This window comes from Canis aureus, chromosome 19 (assembly GCF_053574225.1).
Source record: "Canis aureus isolate CA01 chromosome 19, VMU_Caureus_v.1.0, whole genome shotgun sequence".
Lineage (NCBI taxonomy): Eukaryota > Metazoa > Chordata > Mammalia > Carnivora > Canidae > Canis > Canis aureus.
In genome coordinates this window covers 41721462-41744431 of record NC_135629.1, presented here as the reverse complement: position 1 = coordinate 41744431, position 22970 = coordinate 41721462, and the positions used below count along the sequence as shown (strand labels likewise).

At 50.4% G+C, this 22970-nt stretch overlaps 1 protein-coding gene across 6 annotated transcripts in view; it reads right to left on the bottom strand.

Annotated features, from left to right (window-relative positions):
• The window catches only part of PFKFB4 (6-phosphofructo-2-kinase/fructose-2,6-biphosphatase 4), a 39358-nt gene that overhangs the window by 8461 nt on the left and 7927 nt on the right, over positions 1-22970 (bottom strand). For 5 of the 6 annotated variants that reach the window (XR_013357946.1, XM_077859017.1, XM_077859019.1 and 2 more), the window contains exons 2-13: positions 21359-21475; positions 21118-21214; positions 17890-17956; positions 15266-15340; positions 14850-14906; positions 13982-14103; positions 11803-12010; positions 10991-11137; positions 3159-3263; positions 1502-1631; positions 1337-1399; positions 220-284 (exon numbers count right to left, since the gene is read on the bottom strand). Coding sequence is in view for 5 of the 6 variants with exons in the window: in XM_077859017.1 (XP_077715143.1) it covers positions 220-284; positions 1337-1399; positions 1502-1631; positions 3159-3263; positions 10991-11137; positions 11803-12010; positions 13982-14103; positions 14850-14906; positions 15266-15340; positions 17890-17956; positions 21118-21214; positions 21359-21475 (1253 nt within the window). In the remaining variant the exon portion in view is untranslated. Of the gene's footprint in view, positions 1-219; positions 285-1336; positions 1400-1501; positions 1632-3158; positions 3264-4548; positions 7351-10990; positions 11138-11802; positions 12011-13981; positions 14104-14849; positions 14907-15265; positions 15341-17889; positions 17957-21117; positions 21215-21358; positions 21476-22970 lie in introns of those variants that run through there. The other variant, XM_077859020.1, reaches the window with a different exon arrangement.

Genomic DNA, 22970 nt, shown 5'->3' with positions numbered 1-22970 from the left:
TGGGAAGCCATCACACCCAGGGACCTCCCCACTGCCAGGGCGGCATCCTTGGGAAGGCCTCGCCCAGAGTCATAATCTTGTCCTGATGATAAAACAGCAGGTTTGGCAGAGTACTCAGGCTCATTTTGGCAGGCACCCCAACCGGACATGGGTTTGGAAGATACCGTATCTTATGCCCCCAGGAATATGCTTGCCACCCTGCAATAACCCTGTTGTTACCTGAGGCCTGTCCCGGTGCGTGTTCACAGCCATCACATTCAGGAATATAGACTCCACTTTACAACCTGCCAAAGGAAAGATGTAAATCCATTTCGCCTCCTGGAGGGCAGCTAGACCCATAGAGGGTAGAAGCTTCTCTCGGGTAGAGGCCTGGGGTATTATAGAACAGAGCAGCCATTCTCAGCTTCATCCTGGTCCTCTCACCTTAGGCACCTTTGAGGAGCACATGAGGAAGGACGAGGCACCCCATTAGGCCTGTGCTTATCATGTGCCACAGCACAGCCTTGGTGAGAAGCCCAGACACCCAGGAGGGCTATGCTGAGGACACGAGCTATCCACTGCCGGGGTGGAGGGCATTCTAAGGAGCAGTGGGCCTGAGCTCAGCATGGAATCGTTACGTGAGCCTTCAGGGGACCCCCAAACCACTCACCCCAAGTGTGCCACAAACACAGAGCCAAATCTATGCTACGCCAGGTGCTCAGTGCAATAGGAACAAGGGGATAAATGGCATGACACCTGCTGCCACTGGGCTTTACAGTCATTCTCCCAAGGACATGGCTACCTGAGGGGTGCCTCATAGTCTATGTTGAACTTGAGGAGCTGAGACCCAGGAGTTTAGGAGGTGGCCTGAGGTCTCTGCGGGCACAGTGAAAGGCAGAGGTGGGACTCAAACGATTCTGCACTCAAAATACCCCAAATATTTTAAGGCCCAGGTCGTAGGAGCCATGGTGCTTTGTGGGGGTTTCAGAAAAACCAGTAGAAAAGCCCTTCATGCAGGTGGGTGATGGTAAAGGATGGTAAAGGATGGTAAAGGATCACTGTGTGGCCACAGAAATTAAAACCAAAAAAAAAAAAAAAAAGGTAAAAAGTAAATTGGGAGGGGCTCCCGGCAGGCTCAGTCAGGGGAGCATGTGACTCTTGATCTTGGCATCACGAGTTCCAGCCCCACGTTGAGTGTAGAGCTTACTTTAAAAAAAAGTAAACTGGGAAAGGCAGTGGAGTGGGCAGAAGAGGAATGAGCCCCTAATGGAATTTTCAGGGATCTGCAGAAAATTCACAGAGCCCCATGGAAAGCCAGTACCTGGCAACCAGATGAGCGTGCAGGAAGCTTCCTTACCGTAAGCCACAGGGGTTAGCTTCAGGACGGTGTGCAGCGGACACTTGAGGTAGGGCAGCTGTTCTGTGGACACAGATAGGAAGGGCTGGCACACCAGGGATGCCCACATAACAGTCCCTCTGTTTCACATATACACATCCCACCTCCCAGGGGGCCAGCCTGCACCTGCTGCCTTATCAAGGAAGTAGGCCAGGAGGCAGCGCATCACGGCCTGGTGGCAGATGACCAGCACATTCTCCTGCCTCTCCAGCTCCATGATGACAGGCTCGAGTCGCTGGACCAGGTCCTCGTAGGACTGCAAGGGAAGTGGGAAGGGTCCCTCAGGCCCTGCTCCAGGGGTAGTTATGGAGACATTCTGGGTAGCAAGCTACCTCCTCATGCCCGGGACCCTCACCATTCTGGGAGGTTGTGGCTAGGGATACTCCAGCCTGACCCCTGGGGACCTGGGGGTGGACAGCTCCAGGCTAAGGCCTGCCCCTATAGGAGAGTGAGATATCCAGCTTGAGAGGGAAGCTGGGAGGGGAGACTTAGCAGCCTGGGAAAGAGATCTCATCCTCCACCCTAGGGCCAGGGCCTAGGAGGACTAGAGGGCAGGGCTGGGCCTCAGGCTACCATCTTAAGGGGCCATCTCGTACACCCACCTATAGGGCCCTTGGCTGAGCCCTCTCCTGCTGGAATTCACACACTGGCAGCTGAGGACTGGTGGGAGAGACACCACACCCCTCTAGCTCACAGCAGGCGGAACACACAGAAGGAACCGTGGGGGTAGGAGGAGCAAAGACCCTCCAAAACTTCCTGGAGCACAACCTGTCGGCATTCCTCAGGGCCTAGGAACAACAATCCTCACCATCTGCCTGTCCTGTGCCTCCCCTGGGTGCCATGAGGTAGCTGATGAGGGAGCCCTTGGACCTACACTTGTGCCCTGAGGGTTAGAGACTTATCCACCTAGAGACCAAGCTCCCTTTGCATACAGCAAGTGGTCCTTCAAAACACACACCTCAAGCTGCAGCTGAAAGTACGCTGACTGGAGCAATGCCCTGTAGTTCTAGGGGAATTCTAGATCAGGTCTTTTGGTAACTGTAATTTCCCTACCAATTCTCCCTTTGTATTCTCAAGTCTGAACAGGCCACTGCTTTGGGTTAGTTTTAAATCTGAGCTCTGCCTCCCAGTCCACAAGGGGAATAATTAAAGCTCCCCAGAGCTGTACTTTTCCTGAAGATAGTATAGCAGAGGGGCTGGGAGTCAGCCATCTGGGATGGGGGTAGGGGAATCTTCTGCGTGTGTCCATGGATGTGCATACACACTTGTGTGTCTGCAGGGGTATCTTGGTTTGGCCACTGCCCCAGGCCACTTCCTAGAAATGGAAGATACCCAAGTCAACGGTGACCTATTTCTGAGCTGGGGCTTGGGCTGAGACAGAAGCCAGCCTGAGGGAAGGTGTCAGAGCACATGGCTTGCTGTGGCCACGACTCAATTGGGAAAAGCCTTTCTAGGTATGTATTCAGGGCCCTGAATATGGAGCCACAGGGAGGACATGATCCCTGTGATACCATGGGGAAGGGGAAAAGAAAAGATGAGCAATATTGGGGAGCAGGGATCCAACGAGTCTCAGAGTTGGGAGTCCCGTGCACCTGCCCAAGGTGGGTGAGGACTGCAGCCTGGGTACCATGGCTGGGAAGTGGTAGAGATGACACACACACCTAGCCTGGCCAAGCTCTAGGGTCAGGCCCCACTTGCTGTCCATGCAGCCTCCACAGAGTGCTCCAGGGGTTCTGAGGCACAGCAGGTGGCGGCTGGGACTAAGGCCCCAAATCCCACCTACCTCCCCCTTGGGGTACCGGTACCGGTACTTGTCCTGGTCCCGCAGGGCAAACTCCAGTGGATAATGATCCTGAATTTCCTCATAGGTCATCTCCTCGCAGACACCCTAGGGAGACACAGTGGTCATCACATCTCCCATGCAAGGCCCGGGATCAACCCTGTGTCGAGGGGGAGGGCAGGCAGAGGGGACCAGGTTTACAGGGCATTTCCTAGGCCATGGGGCCCCTCCTAGCCTGGACTTAGAACCTACCTGGGAGGAGCAGACCCGTAAAAGAGGAGTCTGCATCTCATTTGTAAAGAGCTACCAGAACAGTCTTTTCCATCCATCCATCATCCATCCATCCAGTTTATGCCATAAAAATAAACAGAAATGTTAACTATTGTGTCTTCTGTTTTCTGTGCTATAGAAATACTTACTGAGTATGGACTGTTGTACAAGCTATAAAGCAAGATTTCACTTGTGTCCTTCAAGATACACACGCACTCACATGTAGCATAGATTACCTTATACAAATGCTATTTTCAAAGAAATCCAGCAGAGAACACTGGTTGAGAACACTTAAGTATGGTTCAAGGGCCTTGAGAGGGGAAGAAGCCATAAAATGTCCTAATAAAAAGCTGCTGTTCTCTGCCTTTGTTCTAAGTTGTTTCCTAGACAAAGCCTTGGGGCAAAGTTGTCTATTAAGAAAGAAAAACTGGGAGGAAAACTTATAGCTGTAAATGTCTATATAAAAAAAAAAGAAGAAGAAGAAGAAGAAAGATCGCAAATCATCCCACCTTAAGTTACTGGAAAAAGAAGAGCAAGCTAAACACAAAGCAGGCAGAAGGAAGGAAGTAAAAAAGATACAAGCAGAAACAAATTTAATAGAAAAGAGAAAAAAAGCAATGAACGCAGAAATTGGTTCTTTGATAAGATTAATGGAATTCACAAATCCTTTGCCCAACTGACAAGAGAAAAAGCTCAAATCACTACGATCAGGCACAAAAGAGGAATATTACTACCAAGCTTACAGAAAGAGAAGAGACTCTAAGGAACTACTGTGAACAACTCCGTGCCAACAAATGAGGTAACTTACATTAAGTCAGAGAATTCCTAGAGAGACAAACCATCTTTGTTGAGTGGGGTTTCAAGTCCTAACACCTGGTATTTGTGAGCATGATTTTATTTAGAAATAGGGTTTTGGGGGCACCGGGGTGACTCAGTTGGTTGAGCGTCTGACTCTTGGTTCTGGTTCAGGTCATGATCTCAGGGTTGTGAGATTGAGCCCTAAGTCCAGCTCTGCACACAGCGTGGAGTCTGCTTGAGATTCTCGGTCTCCCTCTCCCTCTGTCCCTCCTTCAACTTGTGTGTATGTGCTGTTTCTTAAATAAATAAAATCTTAAAAAAGAAAATTTATTTATTTATTCATGAGAGACACACCGAGAGAGGCAGAGATACAGGCAAAGGGAGAAGCAGGCTCCCCATGGAGAGTCCGATGCAAGACTCGAAACCAGACCCGGGATCATGCTCTGAGCCAAAGGCAGACGCTCAATCACTGAGCCACCCAGGTGTCCCTAAAATAAATAAAGCCTTAAAAAGAAAAAAAAAAGTTTTTTAATATGTAACCAAGTAGATGAGGTCACCAAGGGTGGGCCCTCATCCACTAACTGAAGTCCTTTCAAGAAGACCAGGTGAAGGGATCCCTGGGTGGCGCAGTGGTTTGGCGCCTGCCTTTGGCCCAGGGCGTGATCCTGGAGACCTGGGATTGAATCCCACGTCAGGCTCCCAGTGCATGGAGCCTGCTTCTCCCTCTGCCTATGTCTCTGCCTCTCTCTCTCTCTCTCTCTCTCTGTGACTATCATAAATAAATAAATAAAAATTAAAAAAAAAAAAAAAGGAAGAAGACCAGGTGATGACCCAGAAAGTCACACAGGGATGAAGGCCATGTGAGGACAGAGACTGAGGTGATGCAGCTAGCTGTAAGTTAAGGGATGCCAAGGATTGTTGGCAATGACCAGATACTTGTTAAAAATATGGGCATTGACAGTGATTCTGCTGAAGGCTCAGAAAGAAGTGAAGCACAGCAGAGAAAGCTTCTGTCATCTTTTTAAAAAATTTTATTTATCTATTCATGAGAGACACAGGAAGAGGCAGAGACATAAGCAGAGGGAGAAGCAGGCCCCATGTAGGGAGCCCGCTATGGGACTTGATCCCAGGATTCCAGGATCACGCCCTAGGCCGAAGGCAGGTGCTTAACCGCTGAGCCACCCAGGTGTCCCAAGCTTCTATTATCTTAAAAATACATATATCCTCATGAGCATAACGCTGCTAGAAATATGAATGTTGAGGTGGCTAGGTGGCTCAATTGATTAAGCAGCCAACTCTTTCTTTTTTAACAGATTGGTTTAGGGACACCTTAAACAACTGAGCCAGTCAGGCACCCCTAAGCAGCCAACTCTTAATTTCAGCTTAGGTCATGATCTCAGGGTCCTGGGATTGAGCCCTGTGTTGGGCTCCACACTTAGCAGAGAATCTGCTTGAGATTCTCTCTCTCCCTCTCCCCTCTGCACACCCCTGCCCCACTCATGCTCTTTCTCTCTCTCTCAAATAAATAAATAAATAAATCTTTTTAAAAAATACGAATGTTAAAAGGGCTTCTAGTGAGGCATCAGTAGGGAATGGAGGTGGGGGATCCCTGCGTGGCTCAGTGGTTTAGTGCCAGCCTTAGGCCCAGGGTGATCCTGGAGTCCTGGGATTGAGTCCCACATCAGGCTCCCTGCATGGAGTCTGCTTCTTCCTCTTCCCGTGCCTCTGCCTCTCTCTCTCTGTGTCTCTCATGAATAAATAAAATCATAAAAAAAAAGAAAAAGAAAAAGGAGGTGGTATTTACTGGACACTAAAGAAAAAAGAAAAAGCGATTTTTGTAATAAAATGGCAGAGAACTTGCTGAATTATGTTCTACTGCTGGTTGGCTACTAATAAAAAGATAATAACAAGAGTTGGTAAGGATGGGAAGAAACCAGAACCCTCACGCACTGCTGGTGGGAATGTACAATGGTGTAATCTGGCAGTCTTTCACAAGGTTAAACACGGAGTTTACAATATGACCCAGCAACTCCTACATATATACCCAAGAGGAATGACACATCCATACAGAAACCTGCACATAAGTGTTCACAGCAACATTATTCCTAATAGGCCCAAATGCAACCCCCCAAAAAGCTCAACCACTGATAACTAAATATGTCATGTGGTATATCCATATGACAGGATATGGGGCAATATAAAGGAATGAAGCTCTGACCCACGCTACCACATGAATGGACTCTAAAAACATGGGCAGCCCCGGTGGCTCAGCGGTTTAGCACAGTCTTCAGCCCAGGGCATGATCCTGAAGACCCACGTCGAGTCCCACATCAGGCTCCCTGCATGGAACCTGCTTCTCCCTCTGCCTGTGCCTGTGCCTCTCTCTCTCTCTCTCTTTCATGATTAAATAAAATCTTTAAAAAATAAATGCTAAGTGAAAGAAGCCAGTCACAAAAGACCCCATAGTGTATGATTCCATTTATATGAAATATCCTCACTAGGCCAGTCCACAGAGTGGTAGATTAGTGGTAGCCTAGGGCTGGGGGAAGGGGTTGCAGGAAACAGAGGGATAGCTATGGTCAGGGTTTCATTGGAGTAATGAAATGTTCTGAAATTGATTGCGGTGGTAGTTGCACAACTGTGTGAATATACTAAAAACCACTGAATTGTATGCATTAGGTAGGTGAACCATATGGTATGTGAATTATTTCTCAATAAAGCTGGTATTTTTTTAAAAAGAACAAATAAGGCTGTGAATTGTGGATTGAACAAAGAACAACAAAAAAATCCCAATGTTGAAATAAAAGGCTAGCCCAAGGCTGTTTACCAGAACCCAGGAAAAGAACAAAGATAAACAAAGAAAGATGATCAATAGATCACAGATATTAGAATAGCTTCCAAACTCAAAAGATAAAGAAGAGAATCCACCAGCATCTAGGAAAATAATCAGATCAACTACAAAGGAAAAAAAAACTGGGGTGGCCTAAGGCCTCTGTGCAAAACCCAATGCTAGAGCCGTATCCGAGTCCCTGCAGGGCAGACAGTGGCATCCATGCAGGCTCAGGAAGACCAAGGAAGCATGGCTGCAGGCCTCCCACAACTCCCAGGAGCCACCACTGATGGGAGCCTACAAAATGGTCAAAGGGGCTACGAGATGAGTCACAAAAAGTGTTTGCCCTCTTCATTCTTTTTTTTTTCTTAAGATTTTATTTATTTATTCATGAGAGACATACACACACAGAGGCAGAGACACAGGCAGAGGGAGAAGCAGGCTCCATGCAGGGAGCCTGACGTGGGGCTTGACCAAGAGGCTCCAGAATCATACCCGGGGCTGAAGGTGGCACTAAACCGCTGGGCCACTGGAGCTGCCCCGTGCTTACTCTCTTAAAGAGCTCACCAATTCTCCCCCAAACTTCCTTCTTCCGCTCAGTACATATTTCCTGAGCACCTACCATGTGGGATACAAGGTAGATACAGTTCTTGCCCTCACGTGACCCAGAACCTTTCCCGGGGGCTAGAAAGCTGGAATCGTCCTGGATGCTTATCTTCTTCTCACCCCAACCCTCAGTTATCACTTCTATCACCTCACCATGTCGGTCCCCAGCACCTGGCCCAGTTCCTACCACAGGGCAGGTTCACTTAAATACTTGAATAAATGAATAAACAGCCTGCAAATCTATCCACTTCTCCCTCTTGCACTGCTGCCAGCCAAGTTCCAGATGTCATCACCTTACCAGGCCACTACAAACGTCCCTCATTGGTCTCCCTTCTCCAGCCTGTCCCCCTATCTCACCCAACAAAACCATTCTCTATGCCAGCTGGGGTGACCTCTCTACACTTCAAATCTGATCTTATTACCAGCTTAAACTTCAGGCAATGGTGGCCTAGCTGGCTTCAGAACCACCCTCCAGAGAGAGCAACTAGAAAAGCCAGACTGAAAAAAAATTTAAATCTGTTTGATATTATCATAGAGCTACAAGGTAGAGGCCAAGAGGGGCCAAGGTCTTGGAGAAAAGGAAACCCAAAGAGGTGAACCTGATACATGGCATCATTTCTTCCTTCGGGGTTTTGTTGCTTTGAAAGTGGCAGTTAAAAGGATGAGATATAAATTTTTATAAAACCTTAAAAAAAGGGGGGGGGGATCCCTGGGTGGCTCAGTGGTTTGGCGCCTGCCTTTGGCCCCGGGCACAATCGTGGAGTCCCGGGATCGAGTCCTGTGTCAGGCTCCTGGCATGGAGCCTGCTTCTCCCTCTGCCTGTGTCTCTGTCTCTGTCTCTCTCTCTCTATGTCTATCATGAATAAATAAGTTAAAAAAAAATCTTTCAAAGGATGAGATGGGGGATGGGGTGGGGAAGATGAGTGACAGTGGTTAAAAGGTACAAAATTCCAGTGATTAAGTAAGTCTTGGGAATATAATTTTTTTTTAAATTTATTTATGATAGTCACAGAGAGAGAGAGAGAGAGGCAGAGACACAGGCAGAGGGAGAAGCAGGCTCCATGCACCGGGAGCCCGACGTGGGATTCGATCCCGGGTCTCCAGGATCGCGCCCTAGGCCAAAGGCAGGCGCCAAACCGCTGCGCCACCCAGGGATCCCAAGTCTTGGGAATATAACATACATCATGGTGACTACAGTTAATAATACTTTGTCATATATTTTAAAGTTGCTGAGATTAGATCTTCCAAGTTCTCACAAGAAAAAAAAAGTGTAACTATGGGAGGTGACATATGTTAACTAAGCTTGTTTTAGTAATCATTTCATAATATATATGTATACCAAGTCATCATGTTGCACCCCTAAAACTAACACAATGTTACCCATCTGTCATATCTCAATAAAACTGGGGCTGGGGCATGGAGGAGGAAAAGCCAAGCAGGAAGTCAGGACTGAGTGGACAGAAGCCTGGACAAGCTGGCAGCAATCTTGGGCTGAGGGGACAAAAGAAGAAGCGTGCGCCCACAAGGTTTTCCATCAGAACTTTCAAGGCTACATTCTCGGAGATGGAAGACTTGAAAATCTAGTGGCCTCTATGAAGGTCAAAATGCAGCTCTGCAATTGCTCTATCCCTAAGTAGACTAAGGTAACCTACCACAACTGGCTGCCCAAAGTAAAAGTTTCTCTCTCTGGAGAGAGAAAACATTAACCCAAGCCAAAATTATCTCCAACACTGTTCATCCAAAACGTCTGGCTCCCCATCATAAATTGGCAGTGTATCCGGGATGCCTGGATGGCTCAGTGGTTGAGCATTTGCCTTTGGCTCAGGACATGATCCTGGGATCCCAGATCAAGTCCCACATCGGGCTTTTTGCATGGAGCCTACTTCTTCCTCTGCCTGTGTCTCTGCCTCTCTCTCTCTTTGTCTCTCATGAATAAATAAATAAAATCTTAAAAAAAAAGAAAAGAAAAAGGTAGGCCATCCAATAGGGGAAGAAAAAGAACACAAGACCTCATAAAAGATATCTAAATGGCCAAGAAACAGAGTGAAAAACGGCTACAATTAAAACACTGTGATAGGGATCCCTGGGTGGCGCAGCGGTTTAGCGCCTGCCTTTGCCCCAGGGCACGATCCTGGAGACCCGGGATCGAGTCCCACGTCGGGCTCCCTGCATGGAGCCTGCTTCTCCCTCTGCCTGTGTCTCTGCCTCTCTCTCTCTCTCTCTGTGACTATCATTAAAAAAAAAAAAAAAACACTGTGATACTCTAAGTGATACTTAACATAAAAGTAGGTGAAATAAGCCAACAGGGAAAAGATAAATGGGTGGTTATAGGTAAGTGAGATCAGATTTAAGGCTTATGTTAGAATGCCAAAAGAAATTCCAGTTGACTGGGGTGCCTGGGGGGCTCAGTCAGTTGAGCATCTGCCTTCCACTCAGGTCATGATCTCAGGGTCCTGGGATGGAGCCCTACATGGGGCTGGGCTCCCTGCTCAGCAGGGAGTCTGCTTTTGCCTCTTCCTCTGCCCTCCTCTCCCTTCCCCCCCATGTGCTCTCTGTCTCTCTCTCTCTCTCTCTTTTTTTTTTTAATTATTATTATTATTATTTTAAAGATTTATTTATTCAGAGAGAGCGAAAGAGGCAGAGACACAGGCAGAGAGAGAAGCAGGCTCCATGCAGGGAGCCCGACGTGGGACTTGATCCCGGGTCTCCAGGAACACACCCTGGGCTGCAGGCAGCGCTAAACCGCTGCACCACCGGGGCTGCCCTGTCTCTCTCTTAAATAAATAAAATCTTTAAAAAAATTTTTTTAAAGAAAAAAATAAATTCTGGTTGGTTGAGATAGTTAAATTCAAAAGAAGGGAAGGGGGGCATCTGGGTGGCTCAGTGGTTGAGCGTCTGCCTTCGCTCAGATCCTGATCCTGGGGTCCTGGGATTGAGTCCCGCATAGGGAGGGGAAGGAGGAGGGGAAGGAGGGAGAGGAGGAGGAAGAGAGGAAGGAAAGAAGACAGGAGGGAGGAATCCAATTCCTAAAACCTGAAGGAAATTGGAAGAGTGAGCTCTCCCAAGCCTCAGCACAGGTGCCCTGGCTGAGTGCAGCCATGCCCAGGAACACAGGGCTGTGGAGGACAGCAAAGGGCACAGATGGTAAGCAAGCAGAGCCAGTGAGGGCCCGGGAGGGCGGGAGCCAGGACGGTGAGCACCTGAATTCCAGGCAGCAATGGGCAGCAGAGGACAAGGGCAGGGACAGTGAGCAAACAGGAATGGTGAGCCCCAGGCAGTGGAGGTTTGGGATTGGAGGTGAAGGGCAGTGGAGGGCAGGGGCGGTGATTACCGCATCGATTTCGTTGAGGACCTTCCACTGCTCATAAGGCACACCCAGGGCCTCAGCTGTCTGGATGGTCCTCTTCATCTGGCTCGTCCAGACCTTCAGGTCCTTGATGTTCTGATCACGGATGAACTGGGCCAGACTCTTAGCAAACTGAAATGTATCAGAAGCAAATTTAGACACACAGATCCAAGGTTGTCCTCAAGGGACCCTGAAGCCACAGGGCCCAATGGATGGTGTCATGCCCATCCAGCCTCTGAGAGCACAGAGAACAGACCTCATGAGAACCTCATGAGAACAGACCTCAAGTGCTGTTCTTATACATTCTCTCCAGACCCTCTCTGTAATTCCAGTTGTCGTTCCAGTTCCATCATTACGTCTCCTGCCATTGCCCACCATGTGTCCTGGACCCTATGACCTCCCTACAGAGGCTTCAATATCTCCCCTGGACTGTGGTGTGGCTATCAGCTGCACTGCAGACACTTGGGTCACTCCTATAATGGCAGGCCTCTTCAGGGAAAGGGGTCCAGCTGGTGACAGCTCACATGAAAGCCAGAGATCCTAGCTTGGTGCTTGGTGACTTTCCAAGTTCCTTTACATGACAGGAACATTCCAGACTGAATGAAGGTCATCCATCTTGATTACACAGTAGCTACAAGAGCTAGAGCCCAGGCCCATTGGATACACACATACATGCACCCAGCTGCCCAGGAGTACCAATGCGCAGCTCCCCCTACAACCCTAAGGATGCCAGTGCAGCGCGGGCGCATGCGCGCGCGTGGGCACACACACACACACACACACACACACACACTGACCTCCCTGCCCCGGGGGGACAGTCCTGGGTCCCCGCCAATCCGGCCCTTGAGGTTGAGCTCACTCTCCCCATGCCGGCAGAGGTAGATGGAGCGGGGGGTCACATGGATATTCATGAGGTAATATACGATACGGCTCTGGATGTGATCAGCCACACGGTTTACCACATAGCTCTGCCCCACGTCCATGATCTTGATGTAGGACAGATCCCTTTGCAGAGAGAAGGTAGAGAAAGACCTATGAGTGTGACTTGGCCCTCGAGGGCTTATCCTGCCAGCCATAGGAACTAGCTGCAGAGCTGTGCATTTCTGACCACCAGAGTTGAGATCACAACACACAGGACCAGCAGCTGGTATGCAAGTGACAGGGGTGAGGAGGGAGTAACACATGTGACATCCAGACAAACCCCATGAGAGGTGCTCAACACTTGTCATGTTTCCAAAAGGTGACATCCAAAGCACAGGGTCAGTAATACACATTGTGACTTTCACTGCTGCTGTGTCCCCCGGACCCCGCTTACCTACCTCCGAGCTTTCAACGCACAGTCTGTAAGGTAAATAAGAGATAGTTTTTTCCAGGATTGACCTGGGGGTAGCTGGCAAACGCTCCTCCCCTCCGCTTCCCTGGCCAGCCACCCCTGCCCCTGCCTTTCCTTGCTTCCCCCTGTAACCCAGCTCAGCCTCTTCCCTTGGTTGCTTATTTGCTCGGGCTGGGCAGCATGATGGTTGGGAGGACACGCTCGCCTCGCTCATCTGCTTGTTTACTGGGTGTTGGGGAAGCAGCAGGAGGAAAGGCGGAGTTTCTCAGGCAAGTGTTCTGGGCTGGCCCAGGATGACCATTCTGAATGTTCTCATCTGAGTTCTCACTGTCTGGCCCCAGGGCATGGGTTTAGTTTAGGGTTGTTACATCAATACCAATAAAAACAGCAGCCGCATTAACTAAGCGAGGAATCCAACAGAAGCTGCCCCAGTAAGCCTCTCTCGTGCAATCACATAACAGAACCATGAGGAAAACCACTGTCCTGGGGTGACTGGAGAAACATAAAATACCACAGCGGCCCAGGCAGTGGGTGGCAGCTGGCTTGAGCTGGCCACAGAGCCTGGCCAAGGAGACTCAGCCAGTGTAGGAATTATTCTGCAAAGACCCAGAGAAATCATTCCTCTTCCAGGCACTTGTTCTCCTGGGCTCGTAGGCAGTAGATGTTCTCATGTTGATTATACAGGACCCTCACCCAAGTTTATATTCCAGCCTTTCACTTAACACTATGTAACTTACACTGTCCCATGTGTCTTCGCTCTGAGTTGTGACTATGCAATACTTTACCAAGGGGCCACAGTGTTACTTACTTAACCACTGTCCCCACTTATGCTGTTATACAGAAGCTGGTGAACTATGGCCAACATGTCAAATTCAGTCAGCAGCCTGTTTTTGTAAATAAACTTTTATTGGGACTTGCTCATTTGTTGACATATTGTCTATGTTTCCTTTGCACTACAATGGTGGAGTTAAATAGCTCAACACAAACTGTATGTTCCTGAAGCCTAAAATATTTGTTACCTGACCCTTTACAGGTAAAATTTGCTACTCTAAGAGCCTCAGCTGAATACCCCTTGTGGGCCTAAAGACCCCTCCCCACCCAACACTTCCTCCTGCTGGGTCTGCCATTCCAGAATGGGCCACATGGGCCACTGCCAGCTATGCATAGACAGGATCTGGGCACTCCTTCCCCCTCACCCCCACCCCTGGCTCAAAATACAGACTACAAATTTAAAGAACATGTAATGCTTGCAAATGCCTTGCAGGAAGACCTTCTACATAGAAATTAGGCTTGATTTTATAAGGCAATAGCAGAAAATTCTTTCTTTCCTTCTTTCCTTCCTTCTCTTTCTCTTGTAAACTCTACGCCCAATGCAGGGGGCTTGAACTTATGACCTTGAGATCAAGAGTTGCATGGAATAACAGAAAATTCTGACTTGCGGAGCCCCACATAAGGTAATAGGGGTTCTGCAAGTCACCTCTGGCCCACGATTTCTGCCCGAAGGAAAGAAACAGGGTCAGACCATCTCTGCCAGTTGGGATGGCCCCTAAGCCACCACCACGGCAAGTCACAAGGAAGCAGCCAAGAGGGGACCCTCACCACCCACCATCATAGTTGCAGGACATGGTGTTCTCCTCACTCACCTGTCAAGGTCCTCATCCAGTGACTCATACGAATTCTCATAGCACTCAATGCGCCGCATGAAATCTTCCGTGGCCTCATCACTATCATGGTTCACATAGTCAGGGCTGCCCAGTTTCACTTGCTGCCGAACCAGGCACAGAGCAAGGACACATCAAGGTTGGCAGCCAGGCCGGGCCAGAGACCAAGGAGACTGCTGGGCGCGGGGCGGGGGAAGGCTAGGCCAGAGGCCAGGACAAGACTGGGGGTGTGAGGCTGGAGGCCAATCCCAGGAGACTGGAGGCCAATCCCAGGAGACTGGTTCCACTAGGAAGAGTCCAGCAGTTCCCTGATCTTAGTTCCCACGCTAGTGTGCCAACAGAATATTACTGGGGAGCCTAAGATTGGCGTCCTCATCTTTGTGGCACAGGGGGAGGTGAGGCCAGAGGGGCAAGGGGCTTAGAAGCCTCTTCCCACCTGAACCATTTCCCCAAACCCAGATGTTCATTCCTTGGATAAACAGGGAGTAGGGGAGAGAAGTTGAATCTCTTTCTCTTTCAAAATATGAACATCACTTCCTACCCCCCATCTCCAGAGGCTGAAGCTCCATTCTCACTGTGCAGGGAATTATGAGGGGGAAGAGAGGGGAAGGTAAGACGAGGGAACATGAATGAATGCCACCTGGTGACACAGCCTTCTACCCAAGTGGTCCTTGGGAGTCTCTGATCACCTGATCCCTGTGTTGTACTGCCTCCCCTCTCCTGCCCCCAAAGTTCAAGAAGACCAAATCAGGGCTGGCCTAGGCACCAGCCCAAACCTGGAGAAGGACCTCGCTGTCATATGCTCCCTCAGCTACGTTACTGCCCCCACAAGGTCAGGTATACCACTCACCACGATGTTAGCAGCTATGACCTCAGGATCCACACAGATGGACTCCACAAAAAAAGTCTGTGGCAAGGACAAGGCAGGCAGGACAGAAGGAATCACAGATACGTTCAGGGCACTGGGCCTGGGTCCACGGAGTTTCCCCCTCACATAGGGCCAGGGTGACCCCAAGAGGGTGAGGGCACGATAGAGAAGCCCCGACCCAAACCAGGTGCCACCCCATCCAGGATTCTCCCACAATGCCCACCTTCCCAGAAAGAAAACCCCAGATGGAGAGGAAATAGCAACCCCTAGATCCCACATCCATTCTGGAGCCTGCTGGCCTGATGCCCACGCACATCAGGAGGCTGTAAGAGGGTTGGTCCCCAGAGGGTCTGAACATGCCACAGCCCAACCAAGGAGGTGAGCCAAAGACACCTCACCTTGTAGCCATTCTGTTCTCCAAAATTAAAGATGGTTGCTCTCCGTTCTCGGGTGGTATTTGTTGCATCGAAAACCTAGGACCAAACTGGGTTAACTGGGACTCTGGCCCTGGAGCAGGGGGGAGATCAGCCAACAGTGGCTGCACAGGGACCAGATTTCTCACAGGGACCAGCTGGTGCCCAGGCCACCCACCCGGCCACCCACCCGGCAGGTCCTTTAGACCTGCAAGGGCTGAGCTAGGCCTCCCCTTCCTTGAGGAACATGCCTCAGGGAAGCTGGAAGGGGAGGGGCCTGTGCTCCCAGCAGGGCGGCAAACCCTTGGCACATGGGACGGCAAACCCTTGGCACACGGGGCACACTCAGCACTGCCCCACGTGTGGCGGGCATTCGCTTCATGCTTGACCACCAGGACTTCCTGTAAAACCAGTTAAACATGGAGAGCGGAACCACTGTTTATTTCCACTCCATCCTGAGACTCCACTAAGATGGGAAAAGAAAAATAAAGAGAATGGGAGAGGAGATATCAATAAAATTCTGGTGACTGATTCAGAGAAATAGAGAAAACTAAACACAAGCCCTCACCCACCAGAGCACACCCACCTGTGCAGAAGTAGGAGAGTCAGGAATGGGTCTCAGGTGTCTCTGAGAAAAGGGATAAGTGCGCAGAGGAAAAAGGAAGACTGCCTGGTGGTACAACAAAGAGCAGATAGAGCCCCACGCCCTCTCCCTGTCTCACGAGGCCAGGGGCCCACCTGGGGCTCCCCAGGAAATGCCCACAGCCTGTCCATGTGCCCTCAGGGGTAACCCACTCGCCTGCATGTCTAGAAGCAGCTTCTAGAGCTGCTTTTAAGCAGCTTCCAGAGTTTTTTAAAAGGGCCTTCAACCAGGGCTCACTGGATGCTCCAGCAAAACTTCTAACATGAAAAACAGAGACTAAAAAAAATAAAAGGAACTTTGAGAAAATGAAGACAGAGCCTAGAACAGAAAGTAGTGTCAAAAAATAAATAAGCCTTACAACTGTTATCTAAAGGGAGATACAAAATACTGTAAGTAACCATGAAACAAAAAGAGTTCTGAAAAATTGGAACACTCCGAGAATAAGAAATTTAGAATTTAGAAATTAAAATGTGATCACAGAAACTGTTTGAAAATGCAACCAAATGCTTGTAAGATAATGTTGAAAAAGTCTCCCTGAAAATTGAACAGAAATGGGATGCCTGGGTGGCTCAGCAGTTAAAGCTTCTGCCTTTGGGACAGACGTGATCCCCAAGTCCCAGGATCATGTCCCACATCGGGCTCTCTGCAGGAGCCTGCTTCTCCCTCTGCTGTGTCTCTGCCTCTCTCTCTGTGTCTCTCATGAATAAATAAATAAAACCGTAAAAAAAAAAAAAAAGTAGAACAAAAATGATAGAGATAGGAAATAAGGAAAGAAAAAGATAAAGATTAGGGCTGAAGCCCAGCATGAAGCCACCAGAAGTTCTAGAAAAAAAAAAAGAAAGAAAGAAAAAAAAGCTCAGAAAATGGGAGTGGAGCAGAGAATCAATTGTCAGAAACTGGTAGGGGTGGTTTATCAAAGTAATAATACATGAGAATCTTCCTGACCTGTTAGAAAAGAGGCTCCCACTGAAAAGGGCCACCTTGGGACCCAGCATGGTGAAGATGACCCACCACAATGCCCTAATTTCTTTCCCAGAGAAAAGGGCAAGAGCAGCCCCAGTTCCCTCTAAGAGATGAAACTTTTAGGAAGATCAGCAAATCAGAATGCCATCAGATTTTGTCACAGCTACTCTGGAAGCCATAATACAACAGAGAGATGCTGTAGAAATTCTAAAGGAAAAATACTTCCCACCTATACCCAACCATCAACTATGAGGATACAGAAGGACATTTCCAGACATGCAAAGTCTCATGCAAGAACTTCCCAAGTACCTTCCTCAGGAAGCCACTGGAGGATACACTCCAGTAAAACAAGTCAGTAAACCAAGTAAAAAGAAGACATGGGGTCCGAGAGCAGGGCTTCAACCCAAGAGTTGGGAGAAGGGAATTCCCAGGGTTCCACACACCGAGAAGTTGATCGATCCAGACAGAGCTGGGAGAGTAAGGGCTCCTGGAGGCATGCCTCCACAAGGAAAAGCAAATGAAAAAGCGGCTCCTGTGTTTGACTGCATAGGGTTAGGGTAGGGGCCTTTCCCAGAGGCACCCGTGCTCAGCTTTGTTCCACTCATCCATCTGACAGGAGGAGCCAACACACAGCTGGAATTCCATTGCCCAGGATTCAGCTGGTTTCCAGAACAGTCACTAAATGTGGGGCAGGATTCTCTCCACCCCAGGAGAAATCACATTGGCTAAAGACTTAGGTAACATGATAGCACATGTGATGACCAACAATGTGAGTATTTGGAAGGAAGTCCTACAGGGTCAAATGCAACCACAAGCCCAGAAGGAAATTCCCAGCACACATTCAGCCTCCTCCTATGTAGTAGTGGCTGCAGACTTCCTCCCAGGGCCTGGCAGTCGGGGCCACACACGCTGCCTTCCCTTCCAGGTTCCCGATGAGCAAAGGGCTAGCGATATATAGGCTATCACATGTCACTCCCAGAAGTCACCATGATGTTACACTCACCGCCACATGTCCCCCCTCCTCACTAAGGAACCGCCGGACATCACGGAGGGCTGCCAGGGCACACTGCCTTCAGAAGAGAAAACACAAACACACACACACACAAAAAGAAGAGAAAACACAGGGTCAGCCCAGCACCCAAACCCGGCTGCAGGAGGGCAGTAGATCAGAGATACATCCTACCCCAGACAGGAGAGGGCCCAGTCCCTGGAGCCCCTTCTCTTTTCAAGGTTTCTCTTTCCTTGAGGTCATTTTCAGTGCTTTTGCCAATTCTGATCCTCTAAGTGAAAGGCTATATGCTCCGGGCCCCTGGGAATATTTTTTTAAAATACCACTTTTCTGGGACGCCTGGGTGGCTCAGTGGTTAAAGCGTCTGCCTTCAGCTCAGGGTGTGGTCCTGGAGTCCGGGGATGGAGTCCCCGGCATCGGGCTCCCTGCATGGAGCCTGCTTCTCCCTCTGCCTATGCCTCTGCCTCTCTCTCTCTCTCTGTCTCTCATGAATAAATAAAATCTTTATAAAAAAAAAAGAGTAAAATTAGATCTCCTTCCATTTGTTTGGTCTTCAGATTTTGTATATAAACCCCCAGTGCATCCAAGGACTGTGCTATCGGGGCTTTCACTGGGCCAGACCAGGCCACCGTGCCCAAGCATGGAGGCACAGGCCAGGCAGAGCAAGGGGCAGCCTGCTGGGGTCATGGGGAAATTGGTGGCAGAGCTGAGTCCAGGTCCCTGGAAGAAGCTCTGCTCCTAAGCCTCCTTGTGACCTATCTGTGCCCCAAGAAGACCCCACCCAGTGGGTCTTTCAGTTAAAACTTTAAAGAGCTTTCTTCTTCCCCCAAAAAAACTGGATTCTGAGAGTCCAGGAAACTGGCATTGCTGGAGCCATTTCTAGCCACCCACATCAAGGACCATGTTTTGGGCTAAGATCTGTGGGTTGCTCTGGCTGAGGCAGCACCATGTAAGAGGGGGATCAGGGTTCTAATGGAGATGTGGAAGGTATAGCCTGGGACCCTGAGTGTACGGGGGTATGAGCATGGGGCAATCTTGTGGAACTGAGCCCTTAACCTGGGCAGACTGATGCTAACTCCAGGTGGACAGTGTCGGAACTGAACTGTTAGCGACACATGCATGCACCCATGGGTGTGCATGTGCCTGCCCACAGGTGTGCATAGGTGCTCATGTGTGGTAGGAGACTGAGAGCATGAGTATGTGCCTTATGGTGTGTGTGTACACGTGACCAGCACGTGCACATGTGACTGTGCACACCCTTTCCTGGACCTTCCCAGTGTCAGGGACAGACATCAACATCGTGTAGCTCCAGGAACCTCAACAATGTATGATCACCTAGGTGTCTGGGAAATCTAGCCTTTTCTTTTCAGGTTTCCCATTTTAAAAAGTCTGATCCTTCTATTTTACCAACTATCTGCAGGACATTTGGGGCTGGTTATTGGGAAATGGTCCTGAAGCCCTGGCGCCAGACCCAGACTTTAGATCCAGGAGGGAAGGTTTCTAGGAATAGCCAGAGGGTGTGCCTACAGAGAGGCACATGTGAACCTGCCCCTAGCTTCTCCTGCTGGGGCCTCTGTTCCAGCTGGGTGACCCTGATCTAGCTCCCCAACTTCCCCAAGTCTGGGTTTCCCCATCTGAATTAATCCCAATACTCCTACCTTCGATAGGAGGCCTGAGCAGAATTATTAGTGAGCCCCAGGGGTGCCAGCTTCCTTATTCTTCCCATAAACACTTTGGATTCAAACAGACCTGGCTTCAAATTCAAACTCAGTGTGATCCTACACAGGCCCATCACTTTCAGACCTCACCTCTGAATACGGGGGAGTGAGGTGACACAACGCCTGCCCCACTGCAGGGAAGAGCCAATAAGCTAGCCAGTGCCCATAGCGTGAGGTAGTTGTAGAATTTGCATTTGATACAGCCTCTGATCTACTAATTGCGTAACGCTAGAAAGATGAACACAACAGTTTTTAGTGGTATGGGCTTAGATTCAAGTCTGGGCTCTGTGAAATAACTTGTTATCTTGTGTGAGACTCCTGAGCCTCAGCTTCCTCATCTGTAAAATGGGAAGAGGAGTGACAATCGGGCATCATGCACAGCAGGAATTCAAATATCAGTCCCCTCCCTTTGTCTGGGTCACTGGATTGTCCAGCCTCAAGTTTCACACACAATTCGGCCACAGGCCTGAACATCAGACTCCCCTTCCCTTTTGGGTGCAGCCACTTGGCCCAGCCCCACTGACGCAAAAGCCAACACTGGGGAAGGACCACGCCCCACACTGGGGAGCTCTTGCCCCCTGGTGGCCAGAGACAGAGCAGGCTGCCTAGGACCCAGGCCTGGGCAACAATCTGGCATCTTCTGGCCTGGAGCTCTTCTTGATTAGGGGAGCTCACTAGAGCTGGGCCAACCTCTGCTAAATGCCCTCCCACCATGGCTGAACCCAAAGCAAGGACAAGGAAGCTTCTTGATCCCTCAGCTGACACCTGCCAAAAAGACCACAGCAGAGATCCTCAGACAGCCAGCGGGTGCTCCTGGTTCAAGTCTGAATAGGCGGGGAGGGAAGGAGGTAGGGTGTCATATGCAAATTCCCATCTCACGAATGTGAGCAGGAGGGTGAAGTCTGAGCCACAGGAAAGCGAAGCCAAGGCCTGTCCTACACGTGCCAAAAACATGCCAAGCACATGCCAAACATGCTCCAAATATACAGTTTATCCTGGGGCAAGGGAAGGAAGGCTGCAGCTCTGGGCTCCATCCATCCTTTTAGCTTTGGGAGAAGGTGCCAGGAGGTAGGCCCACTCTCACTCTGCCTCATCTCTGAGGACTGTGTCCCTGCACCCACTCACCCCCCCCCCCCCCCCCCCGCCACAGGCCATCCCCATGGAGCACCTGGGGTAAGCAAGTGAGAGGTTTCTGTGCAGCCAGCCCCTGCCCCGCCCTGGCTAGGTCTCCTCTATCTCTCTGAAACCCCGTATTCCCCTTCCATAGGACGTCCTTACTAAGGGTTCATGAGTCCTAGGGCACAGCCAGCCACCAAGAGGCCATACGCCCTCCCCACTGTCTCCTAATCCAACACATCCCCAATACCACCATATCTTGAGAGGTCAAGAGACCAGCCCTGTCACAGTCCAGTGGGGCAGAGTAAGGCCAGGGCTCAGGAGCAGCTGGGTGCCCGGGCTCCAGGGCCTTCTCTGTAAACACACATAATCACACACATATACTCACTTCCTGATTTTCAGGCCCTCTTCGTTGTCTGGAAGGAAAAACTCAAACGACTTGTATGTCTTGACCATTTCCCGGCGATACTGGCCAACGTTGAATTCTGGGGGAAAGAAAGGCTCAGCTTTCACACAGCAGCAGCCCTCCCCCCGTTCTTGACCTTGACTCACCCCAGGCTAGCCTTCTCTCTTTCCCCCTCTCCCCACAAAGCCCCAAGGCCCCTTTGGAAGCCGAGGTCAAGTCTCACCTCGAGTAGGCACGCCAATCCAGTTCAGGTAGCGAGTCAGCTTCTTAGAGATGTATGTCTTGCCCCTGGCGGGCAGGCCTACCATGACAATGAGCGTTGGGCAATTGGTCATGCAAACTGAAAGACAAGGAGCTGGTGTCAGATAAGGGCTGGGATGCCTCCGAGGGTGCCCCTCCCTCTGCTCCTGTCACAGGACATCAGACACACCTTCCAGGCCTCCTGGCCTCAGACCCTGGTCTCAAGCCACCACTGGCATGTCCCTGCTGCCCAGGCCTGTCTGGGCTCCAGTAGATGTAGCAGAATCTCACCAGCCCCTTATCCTGGTGTGCACGGCAGATATAAAGCTGGACCTGCCACACCCCTGAATGAACGTGCAGGACAAGAGCCAAAGCCCAGGGGATATTCGACACCCACCTATTATCGGGGAATCCACACCCCACCCGTGCAGCCATTCAGCATTCCTGATAGCACAGTACCACTCCTTACCCTCCCAGTTGGGAATTTCGCCTCATTGTGTACAAAGCCCAGCTCGTAAGCTGCTTCTTCAGTGAACCCTTCCTCCCAGCCACCTCTGCGCTGCCCTGGTGCACTCTCTCCCCCAGGCCCGGTCATCTCGCCCATGAGTTGGCCCCCTGCACCTGACCACGTGGAGCATAGGCAGCCCCGCAGGATCTGAGCTGTTTGGGAACATGAGGTCTGGCACAGAGTTGGTGCTCAAAAATTATGGGGGAGTGGCGTCTCGAAATCCCCCAGGGTGAGTGCCACCAGGGGCTGAGGCCAGAGACCCAGAGCAATGTCCACAAGGACTGTCCCTCTGACAGCCCACCCCCCTCCATCCCATGGGCCACCAGCCAGAGAAGCTGCCAAGGTCGGAGGCAGGGACATGTCTGGACAGCACATCCCCAAACCCTGGCCTACCAGGACAGACACCAAGGCAGCAGAACTACCAGCCTCACGTGACTCAGCTCTGCTTTCAGTCAGCCTCACCTCAGAAACCTTAGGAAGCTTTCTTTTCCTCGTCCCCAGCACCTGGGCCACAGACAGACGGCTGATGTGGAGAACCCCAGGGCTCTCTACAAGGGCCTTCTCCTGGTAGTCCTTCCTGGACAGACTGCTGGGCCCCACCCCTCAGGCTGTCTCCCTCACCGGAGCTAGAGCATAGAGGCCGCAGGGGCAGCCCTGTCTGTGGGGTCAGGAGTCAGGTCTAGGTTCCTATCCTGACCCTGACAGCTCCTGGCAACTCTGAGCCTTGGTGTCCTCACCCGTAAAATGGGATGATGATCAATCCCCCAATGAGGCCTTGCACTACCTCCATGTAAAAGCCAAAGCATGTCTGGGAAGCCATGCCCTCTGCCCAGCCCTGGCAGGATACCTGCTAAGGACGCAGGTGCACCTTAGCACCAACTGCCCTTGGCATGTAGGGTGCAGAAGCACCCATCTGTCTCCAGCTGGGCCCTGCAGAGAGGTAAGGGGACCAACTTGCCAGTGTGGGCTCTGTTGCTCTTATACATGACCTTTGGGCAAAGGTGACCCAAACTATGAGCCTCGGGGGAGGGAAGGAGAGGATCCCACGGAACACAGGCTGACAGTGAACAAGAGAGAACTTGCAGAA